Genomic DNA, 10,739 nt, shown 5'->3' on the forward strand with positions numbered 1-10,739 from the left:
AAATTATTAAACCTAATCTAAGATAGATTCAGATTACAAATTGAACAGATTTTTTTAAATTAAAATTATTTTATAATGATTTTTTTTTTATAAAATATTAAAATTAAATTTAATCTGTTAAACTCTCACGTAATTAATTTAAAATATCAAAATCACTAAGTTAGTAGATTGATTTATTATGGCATGTAAAGTTTAATAACATATATTTTTACACGAACTGATGACTCTAGAGCTACAATCTACTTGTAAAGTCAATATCATAAAAATTAACCAGTAAAATCTAATGTCTTCTTCTCTTGACTGCTTCAGAAAATGAAAAAACTTCTCATTGATAAAAAGATTTCCCCAAAGTCAACCGACAAGTTGCTGTATACCTAAGCAGATACATGTACCAAACTGTCTTTCTCAGACACAAAAGGGGATTGAAATTGACACCATCGATCGAAACTGGTTCATGGCCCTCTCAATATCTATGCTTCCGTGGGCAACCGGGGGGTTTGGCACTGGCTAACTTTCATTTACTATCATCGAGCAAGGTAAAGTAGACCTTTTGACATAAGAAAACAGTACTCTGTTCAACAATAGAAATCAAAAAGAAAAAACGTGAAAGGTGGGCTATGGTGGCTTGACGTGTCAACCAACCCTTCCTTCCTTCAAATTCCCTTTCTATTTCCATTCGTTCCTTTCTCCATTCTCTCTTCCATGCTCTCTTTTGTCTCTTCAATCAAGATTTAACAGATACCATAGTTGAAAAAGAAGCTCCTTCTTGTCTGGGCTCAGTCAAGATATTGTATTTATTGTCACCAAAAACCTCAAACAGAAGCTGTTAAGCAGTCAATCAAGAAATCATTTCTTGAGACCTGAAAAAATGGAAGTGTTACTGTCTTCATCATCTCCTTTATCAGTTCATTCAAGATTGGATTTTTATTCACTTCGAAAACCAAAAGATTCTAGCTTCATCTTTCACTCTAACAACTATAACACAATATCTTCTCCTTTTTCTTCTTGTTTTGGTATTTCAATCTCACAAAAACACCAAAACAGGAAGACCCTTTTGTTAAAACGTTTTAATTCCAGCAAAAAACGAAGAATTCTTCAAGTTTCGGCTGTTTTTGAGAGGTTTACAGAGAGAGCAGTAAAAGCTGTGGTTTTTTCTCAGAGAGAAGCAAGAGCTTTAGGCAAAGATATGGTTTTTACGCAGCATCTTTTGTTGGGTTTAATTATTGAAGATCGTGATCCAAATGGATTTCTTGGGTCAGGAATCAAGGTTGATAAAGCTCGTGAAGTTGTTAAAAGTATTTGGCAGAGGGAGAGTGATGGTGCTGAAGCTAGTGAGTTAGTTTCTAAAGGCGAGAGAGGTGTTTCCCACAGTGACGTGCCCTTTTCTGCTAGTACTAAGAGGGTTTTTGAGGCTGCTATTGAGTATTCAAGGACCATGGGTCATAATTTTATTGCGCCAGAACATATAGCCATTGGTTTGTTCACAGTTGATGATGGAAATGCAGGCCGGGTTCTTAACAGGTAGCTGTTCTAATTGTGAAGGTCTTTCCATTTCTGTACATTTATTGGAGGGTTAGTTTTTTTTTTTTACTGTCAATGAATATTCTTTGTTGATTGGTTGAAGTCATAATTGAATTCAGTGATTGGCTAACTTGTTTTCTTAAACTTGACTTGATTAAGCTGATGTATAATCTTAGAAAGCAATGCTGAAGAAGCTAAACTTGACTTAATTACGAGAAAATGTTGTTGGATATGAACATATTGGCTTTATTATGTTTTAATGATGTCAAGTGCCTGCATTGATGAACATTAGTTGGTTTTCTTGGTGGGCATAATTGAATGTGATTTCAGATTGGGGGTAGATGGTGATGGCTTAGCTGCTATAGCAATAACCAAACTTCAAGGGGAGCTTGTGAAAGATGGAAGAGAACCATCTGTGGAATCAAAAGGCGAACATGGGAAATCTGTTTCCAAGAGAGCTGCTGCTTTAAGATCCTATGAGAAAACAAGAGGTAAGAATTTTGGTCTCTTAGAATAATTTTGTAATTTTTTTTATTGCTATAACTGATGCATTGAGCGGAATGGTTTACAATTTGTTTATGTTTGCCAGAGAAAAGTGCATTGGCCCAATTTTGTGTGGATCTTACTGCCCGTGCAAGTGAAGGACGCATTGATCCGGTTATTGGGCGACACTCTGAAATTGAAAGAATTGTCCAGATACTTTGCCGCAGAACAAAAAATAACCCCATCCTTCTTGGTGAAAGTGGAGTTGGAAAGACAGCCATTGCCAAAGGATTAGCTATTAAAATTGCACAGGCTGACATTCCTGTGTTTCTTTTGGTATCTTTCTTCTGATCTAATTGTTGTTCGTATGGTTCTTTTAATGGTGTACTTACTTCCAGACATTTTTTTTTCTTATGACAAGAAAGCTTTGTTTTGCAAACCTACTTAGCTTCTTGTTTTATGCACAGGAAAAGCGTGTAATGTCCTTGGATGTTGGCCTCTTAATTGCTGGTGCAAAGGAAAGGGGAGAACTAGAGGCACGTGTTACTACATTAATAAGAGAGATTCAGAAAGAAGGTGGCTCCATTTTGAATTACATATAGGAAGAGAGCGATGCTATTGTTGCTCAGACATGATATGTGTGCTTGCAGGTGATGTCATTCTTTTTATTGATGAAGTGCATACGCTTGTTGGGACTGGCACTGTTGGACGAGGAAACAAGGGATCTGGCCTTGACATTGCCAATTTATTGAAGCCATCTCTTGGGAGGGGTGAATTACAGGTGATGTCTCATATTATATGATTATGTGAATGCATACCTAATATCTGAACATACCATGGAAATGTTTGTGCTAGATGCTAAATTTCTCCTATAAAAGTTTCAAGGAGTGATTTGAAACAAGCAGAATATGCTAAAATGGATAGACGAAGGCAGTAGAGTGGCATGCGGGTAAAAATTTTAAACATTGCCCAGGGAAATTGTTGAGCACTGATCAGAAAGGGGATTTATTTACCTGAAAGTCATACATTTAAAGGTTTTATTTAGTTTAGTAAAATGATCTAGCAGGCAAATCATTATTGTCAATGCTCCTTATTACAAGATGAGTTTAAGCATTATTAACTCTCCTGAGTTTCCTTGTCTCTTACAGTCCTAGCTTTTCCTGGTAAACACTGTAATTATCTGGCAAATGTCTCCATTATTTATTCTAGAGTCGGTAATGAGGACGGGGATGGCTCCTAACCTATTAGAAGTCCTTCATTTTTCAAGTGCATGTATCGACTTCTTTTAGTTCATTTTAGTGTCATTTGACTCATTTCAGTTTATCCTCCCCTTTTGTGTTTTGTGGTCTTGGGTCCATAAGATGGAACAACTTACCTTCGCTGTATATTTTGTTGTTTGAGTCAATTGCTCAAGCTGAGCAAACAGACAGCATATAGGAAGCTCTTTCTATGTCTAAACATTGCTCTCTTTGATTTTCTGTTCTCAGAGGAAATTTACTTGTATCCTTCATTTCTGAACCATATATGCATTTCTTGCAGTGTATTGCGTCCACAACACTTGATGAATACAGAACACATTTTGAAATTGATAAAGCATTAGCAAGGAGATTCCAGCCTGTTTTGATTAATGAGCCAAGCCAGGTTGGCTTCAAATATGTACTGTCATTTATTTTTATGAAAGATGTTTTTTGTTTTCCATGTCTTGTTTGAAATTCATATAAAAATATGTAGGAGGATGCAATTAGGATATTGTTGGGTCTGCGTCAAAGATATGAGGCCCATCACAACTGCAGATTCACACTGGAAGCCATAAATGCTGCAGTGCACCTTTCAGCAAGGTATATTGCTGACAGGTATCTTCCAGATAAAGCAATTGATCTCATTGATGAGGCAGGAAGTAGAGCTCGTATCGAGGCCTATAGAAGGAAGAAAGAACAGCGAACCTTTATACTTTTGAAGACACCAGATGATTATTGGCTAGAAATTAGAACTGTTCAGGCTATGCATGAAGTGGTAATAATATTGTTCATATGGTTACCATGGTACACTTACATAATTCTAGCTCTGTTGATAACACTGCCAGTAGTCTTATATCTAAGACAACTATATCAACAGGTTCTAGCAAGTAGATTGGCAAATGATTGCAGTTTATCCAGCATGGATGGCAGTGGAGAAATCACTATAGAATCTTCTTTACCTCCCGCATCAAATGATGATGAGTATGTTGTTTTCCTCTAAAGTTCTTCTGTAGGGATAAAAGCAGCAGGCCTGCATTTTATCAAGCACTCACTCCTGATTTAACTGAATTTTTAGCTGTGATTCTTTCAGACCTGCTGTGGTGGGGCCTGATGATATAGCAGCCGTTGCTTCCCTCTGGTCAGGTATACCAGTTCAGCAGCTGACTGCTGATGAAAGAAAGTTTCTGGTGGGCCTTGAAGAGGAGCTCAGGAAACGAGTGATTGGTCAAGATGAGGCTGTTGCTGCAATATCTCGAGCTGTTAAGAGATCCCGTGTTGGCTTGAAGGATCCTGATAGGCCCATAGCAGCAATGCTGTTTTGCGGCCCAACTGGGGTCGGCAAGACTGAACTAACAAAAGCTTTGGCTCGAAATTATTTTGGATCCGTAAGGCCTCAAACTATATTACACAAGATGTTTTGGTTATTCTTTATACAATTTGACTATTTTGACACAACAACAATGCAGGGTTTCTCTGCTATAAACAGTTGAAAGAAAGTAGCATGTTATCTGGGTTTCTCTGCTATAAACAGTTGAAAGAAAGTAGCATGTTATCTAAAATATTAAGGCTCCTAGATATTAACTATAGCATATAAGAAATCAAACTTTGCTGGCTTGTTAAGTAGTGACTAGAGTCGATAACAAATGCAATGGACAAAAGTAAATCTGAATATTTTGGGGAATTGTATGTTGCTTGGGGGTAAATTGACTACTCTGACATGATTACTGTCTTTTAAAGAGTGATCTTGAATCCTGATTTCTTAGGTTCAAAATTCTGATTCGCCTCTGCTTCTTGCCTAACATTATTGTTGCAGGAGTCAGCCATGCTTAGATTAGATATGAGTGAGTATATGGAACGACACACTGTGAGCAAGTTAATAGGAGCTCCTCCAGGTTATGTTGGTTATGGCAAGGGGGGCATTCTGACAGAATCTATTAGAAAACAGCCTTTCACTGTTGTTTTGCTTGATGAAATAGAGAAAGCCCATCCAGATATATTCAACATTCTGCTTCAATTATTTGAAGATGGCCATCTTACAGATTCTCAGGTTGGTACTAAATGTAACACGTTTGTCTCACATTTTCAAAAATTTCATTTTGATAAAGAGGTTGGCATCGCTATTTATCTTGATTGTGAAACAAGACAAAATATAGTTTCATCAATTAAAGACTTCACATTAGCCTAATTTTCTGCTCATTTTTTTCTTAGTCGGTACCTCTATTGAGTCGCTTATCATAGAGAGATTGGGTTTTACAGGGAAGGAGAGTATCTTTTAAGAATGCATTGGTAGTAATGACATCAAATGTTGGTTCTGCTGCCATTGCAAAGGGTGGACGAGCCTCCATTGGTTTCATGATTGAAGATGATGAGAATTCTTCATATGCTGCAATGCAATCATTGATAATGGAAGAACTCAAGGGATATTTTCGTCCAGAGTTGCTCAACAGAATAGACGAAGTTGTGGTATTCCATCCCCTTGAAAAGGCTCAGGTTTGTCAACCTTTTTTTTATCCCTTCTCTTTTCCCCATGAACACCAGTGACTATAGCGGTTGGAAGGCTTCAGCCATGTTTTATTAGATAAGGAGGCCCTGACTTGTATCCTCGGTGACTTCTTACAAGCCCTTGATCTCTTTCTTCTTTTCTTCGTTCCTCTTTGGTGCATGTGTGATCATGCTTGTACTCGGTTTTTACAAGTTATTAACGAAATTAAACTTAAAAAATATTTCTTACATCATCCTTGTATTTCAGATGCTCCAGATTTTGAATCTTATGCTGCAAGAGGTGAAAGAAAGGCTGATATCTCTTGGAATTGGGTTAGAGGTGTCAGAGTCGATCAAAGATCTTATATGCCAGCAAGGCTATGACAAATTTTACGGCGCCCGGCCACTTAGGAGAGCAGTTACTCAAGTAATCGAAAACCCCTTGAGTGAAGCATTCCTTGCAGGACAGTATAAGCCTGGTGACACAGCTTTCATTGATCTGGATGCTTCAGGCAACCCGGTTGTCTCAAATTTGTCAGATAGGAGCATGCACTTGTCTGATACATCATCACCCTCCTAGTAACTTGGTATATAGTCTAATTTCATATGATAGTATATAAGCTTTGTACATATTCTATAAGTTTTGTATGGTTACTACAGGTGATTATTCGATTCAACTGTAAATAAGTGAAGCATTATGATTATTCTTTAAATCCATTATCAGAAAATAATTACCTCCTTTATTTGTCATTACCCATCACAAGCAACCTATTCTTTCTTACGAATTAATCGCTATCTATACAGCTTTTGGTTTTGAATGAAACAGAAATGTAGATGCACATGCAATGCATTCATGTGAATATTTCTTAAGAGTAATGCACGCAATGCATATAGTTTGATGAGCACTTTTTGGTATTTATATCCTACTTGTTTTTGCAGTTGGAAAGTTGGAAAGTGTTTATCAAAAATTAATTTTTTTTATATTTTTAAATTGTTTTGATGCGTTAATATTAAAACTATTTTAAAACAAAAAATATTTTAAGAAATAATTATTTTCTTTATTAGTTTTAGTTTTTTTTGTAAATTTGGACTCTTGCATGTTTTAATTCTGCCTATTTCAAATAAAACGGAGGTAAACTTTGTTTTGGCTAGTGAAATGACCAAAAAATTTTTGGATATAAAGCTTCAGCTAGGCTGGGATTTCAGTTAAACCAGATAAGATATAGTTCTGGTGACATCTAGTCGGTTGATTTAACTAGTCAAACCTTATTCCCGGGATTGTTATTGAGCCAAGTTCATCATCGACGGTGCAGAGCTCGACTGTTTGTGCAGCCGATGGAGGGTTTGTTATTTGTACAACAGGCACGCAGATCTTACTGCTGTGATATTCTAAGACATTGTGGTCCTAACCGAGACTAATTCTAACTGTTTATGAGCATGCAAATCCTGGCTGGTTCTTTGCATGAAAATTGTGAGGTGCAGTGGTTCTGCTTGGCTCTTTCGACAGTCTATAAATACCTTGTGGTTGGTTTGATGGGTGCATCAGCAGAACATTTGCCAGAGGCAAAGTGAGCGAGGGGAGGTTGAAGCTTGTTGCAGTCAAGAGTGTGGATTTTGTATGTGAAGATTGGAGGGAACTAAAGAGTTGGCACTACTTTCTTTCTTGCTGCTTACTGTTTAGTTTCCTCCAATATTTCATGTCCAGATTGTCACTGAAACCTTCTTTCAGATCAAATGACTAAAATTGTTATGCAGAGTTTTATGTGAGGATTGGAGGGAATTAAACAAAACGAAACTTTTTGAGTATTCTTTTTGCTTAATTTTCTCCAATACCTCACGTTCAGCTTGTCATTCATGTATCATAATTTATTTATTTTAAATTTCTAGTTTCTTCCAATATCTTTATGCATGGCATTCATACATGATATCTGCGGTGCAAAATGCTCGGAAATTGATGTAATGTGTGGTATGTGGATGTGAGAATTGGAGGAAACCAAAGAGATTGATGTTTGAAATGCATGGTGCTTTCTCTCTGGTTTTCTCCAATATCTCATATTCAGTTCCCATTGAAGGAGATGGTACTCCGAAGGAAGTGATTTTGAAGAGGTTGGGAGATGATTGCTTTATGGTTTTTATACTATTATTATACTGGGCTCTAGGTATTTTTATCCAATAAAACTATTTAATATAAACATTCGATTCCTTTAGTGGTTTAAATTAATATTAATAATATTTTTTTATTACTAAAATTTAATGACATTTCTCTCTCATTTTTCAACTAAGAACTAAAAATACAAAAAAAATACATTTATACTAAAATTAAATTTAAAAAATTGAACACTAAAATCATATAATTTATATTATTTTTAAAGATGAAAGATAAAAATGTGTATTTTTGACATTCATGGCATGCTACTCATGCATAACACCCTTTTTATTTTGGTTTTTATTTTTCAATTCCACTATCAACTAAAAAATATGAAGTAATTGGCCTTAAATTAATATTATATTGTTAAAAATAAAATTTTAAGAATCAAAATAAATTATAAATAAAATAAATAATATCATTTATAATATTTGTGAGGAGGTGAATAATACCGGCTGCACAATGTTCACTTCACGTTTTTTATTTTTTAGTTCATATTATATTGATAAATGTAATATATTTTTATTTTATATATATATAAAACCTATTACATGAGTTTTATGCGATTCAAAGTGAGAATTTTAGATAATTCATTTATTTTTATCGAAAAATAAAACCCATATGGACTTCAAGCGATTAAAATCAAATGAAGGCTTGATATCATCATGTTAAAGATCTAATTGAGATTAAAAAAAGAAAGATTGGAGACTTTTATGAGGTATGCCCAAAATAAAAGAATGGGTCAACATCGATCCAAATAACCCGTTTAGTGAAACAGCCATAACCCGACCCGACTCCAACAAATGGCGGCTTTGACTAACAGAACACCTGACACCAACCTTCAATGGTCAAAACGGTTTGGGTTTTTGGAGGGAAAAGACCATCACCCGTCGCTTCAACGTCTATCATTCTTTTCACTCTCTTGTTGAATTGGTCTTCTTGTGCTACGATTTCTCTCTCAAAAAATGGATCAAAGCGAGAAGAGACTAGTTCAATCAGATTGGTACTCTCCAAGAAAATTACACGACAGCCTCGCTAAATACTAATTTCCAGTACAAATTTATCCTGATTTCCCCCTTTCACTCATTTTTATACCAGGAATTTCTTGAATTTGATTTTACTCTTTTCTTGTTCGTTGTTTTTGCATGTGTGTGGTAGGGGGATAAGTTTATACCAAACAGGAGTTTGATGAATCTTGATCAAGCCAACAGTTTGTTGACAAACAAAACCAAAGACGAGCATAATCCCAATTTCAGTACAAGTTTCTTGCAATTTATGCCATTTTAGGAAATGGGTTTCCTTTGTTTTGATTAAATTCATGATTGAGCGAAGATTATGAGGGATCTGGTCTTGAATCTCTAACGATCGCATCTTTCTGTCTGATCGGAGGTGTGCAGAAAGAAGTTGGAATTCTGGATGCACCAAAAATAAAAGATTACTACTATGTGAACCTTATGGATTTGGGAAAGAATAATGTTCTTGATGTCGCATTGGGTTCGACACTATACTTCGGAACGCAGAGAACAAAGATGCAAGGAAACTGGAGGAAGTTCAAGGTGGCAATGCCTACCCAACAAGTGTCGCCTGGTCTGAGAATGCCAGGAGTTCGTCAGTTGGATGCATGAAATCGAGACTTAAGCATCAAACCAAAGGAGACATTTTATATACAGCAGGCATTAACATCTTAACTTACTAGTCACCTACTATTAGTTATTTTGACTAAACAAAATGAATCAAGTTGTTAAAATAGATAGATTAATTGATTATTCAATATATAAATTTTGTTATTAAATTACTTAGATTTTTTAAAACATTGGCATATCTTTTTATAGATTTTCCTTCGAGCAGAAAAGACCCCTCAATGCACTGCACTTTTATATGAATTAATGATTCGAGGTTGAATTGTTCAGATATGTGTCCACGGCTACGGTGATCCCAGAGTTCAAAACCATCTACGCTTGTGGAAGTACCTTTCCATGGCTAAAGTAGGGGAAATAAATGACCATGAACGCAGATTCTCAGGTTTGGCAATTACCCAAGTCCTTAGCCCTTAAGTTGATATTACTGGAAAGTTTATTCTTGTAGCTAAACACTCCTTGGACCTTATCAATTGGCCGGCTTGTTACAGAGTTCTGATGGATTAACTGTTGTACCAGCTGGAGAGGATGAGACTCTACGCTTCAGGTAGATTTGTGGACCTCCCCCAGTTGAAAACTTTGCTTCAGATTTTGAAAACCTTCTGTCTTTGAAAACATCCCTGGTGAGATGATTCCAAGTGGAACAGTTGTTTCATTTTTGGTGCTATATTTTCTATTATTAAAGTAAGTTTTACATCAGTTTACTTGTATCTTAACTATAATTTTTAAAGCTAATAAATATATAAATTTTTAATAGTTTTAAGAAAATTTAAACTTTTTTATATTTTGATTATAATTTTTAAATTTAATTATCATGTAATTTCTAATAATCATGAAAAAAATTAAATTTTTAATTATTAAAAAACAAATCTAAAACCTAACCAGTAATCTACTTCTCTGGATTTTTTCTTTGGTGCAAGATATCTTGCTTCCTCCTCTTCAAGTAATTTATTTCGTTTGTGGGTTATATGTTGTGGTGAATTGGGATCGAAAAAACCCTAGAGGATCATCCTCGTTGAACCGTGAAAAGTTCTTTAAAAAAACACCTATAATCTGTATATTGGACCGATTCTTCCGATACCCTCTGTTGTTGATTATGTTATTGTTTCTCCAGTTGTTGTTTCTTACCAGCCACAATTTTTAATATCTGAAATGCTTTTGCTCTGTTTGTCGTGCTTCGCCAAATTGGAAAACAATTGGAACTTTTATTGAATCGGGAATGAATGAATTACA

The 10,739-nt window shown here is 35.5% G+C and overlaps 2 protein-coding genes across 3 annotated transcripts; both read left to right on the forward strand.

Moving 5' to 3' along the window:
• The first annotated feature begins 359 nt into the window (after nt 1-359).
• On the forward strand, nt 360-6,473 carry LOC105110254 (chaperone protein ClpD, chloroplastic-like). 2 transcript variants are annotated; one of them, XM_011005236.1, is made up of 12 exons: nt 360-1,521; nt 1,852-2,012; nt 2,111-2,340; nt 2,472-2,580; nt 2,655-2,785; nt 3,544-3,645; nt 3,736-4,017; nt 4,120-4,223; nt 4,333-4,627; nt 5,056-5,289; nt 5,499-5,732; nt 5,992-6,473. In XM_011005236.1, exons 1-12 carry the CDS (start codon nt 869-871, stop codon nt 6,301-6,303), a joined length of 2,847 nt encoding a protein of 948 aa, XP_011003538.1. In that variant the 5' UTR covers nt 360-868; the 3' UTR covers nt 6,304-6,473. The 2 variants fall into 2 exon arrangements, with proteins under 2 accessions (XP_011003538.1, XP_011003537.1); XM_011005235.1 differs by having other exon boundaries at nt 361-1,521; nt 4,318-4,627.
• A 1,158-nt stretch (nt 6,474-7,631) lies between these two features.
• LOC105110280 (uncharacterized) lies at nt 7,632-10,057 on the forward strand. Its single transcript, XM_011005270.1, has 6 exons — nt 7,632-7,689; nt 7,784-7,851; nt 9,028-9,079; nt 9,202-9,473; nt 9,780-9,908; nt 9,998-10,057. The coding sequence occupies exons 1-6, from the start codon at nt 7,632-7,634 to the stop codon at nt 10,055-10,057; spliced, it is 639 nt and encodes a 212-aa protein (XP_011003572.1).
• Nucleotides 10,058-10,739: the final 682 nt, after the last annotated feature.

The sequence above is a fragment of the Populus euphratica genome, unplaced genomic scaffold (assembly GCF_000495115.2).
Source record: "Populus euphratica unplaced genomic scaffold, PopEup_1.0 scaffold246.1, whole genome shotgun sequence".
Lineage (NCBI taxonomy): Eukaryota > Viridiplantae > Streptophyta > Magnoliopsida > Malpighiales > Salicaceae > Populus > Populus euphratica.

Bases quoted from the DNA above. Each gene is read 5' to 3' on its own strand.
- LOC105110254 (XM_011005235.1), top strand. From the start codon at position 869: ATGGAAGTGTTACTGTCTTCATCATCTCCTTTATCAGTTCATTCAAGA. The intron at 1,522-1,851 runs GTAGCTGTTCTA...ATGTGATTTCAG, and splicing joins GCAGGCCGGGTTCTTAACAG to ATTGGGGGTAGATGGTGATG. The intron at 4,224-4,317 runs GTATGTTGTTTT...CTGAATTTTTAG, and splicing joins CCCGCATCAAATGATGATGA to CTGTGATTCTTTCAGACCTG.
- LOC105110280 (XM_011005270.1), top strand. From the start codon at position 7,632: ATGGCATTCATACATGATATCTGCGGTGCAAAATGCTCGGAAATTGAT. The intron at 7,690-7,783 runs GTATGTGGATGT...TCTCATATTCAG, and splicing joins GGAAATTGATGTAATGTGTG to TTCCCATTGAAGGAGATGGT. The intron at 9,474-9,779 runs GTTCGTCAGTTG...TGAATTGTTCAG, and splicing joins CTGGTCTGAGAATGCCAGGA to ATATGTGTCCACGGCTACGG.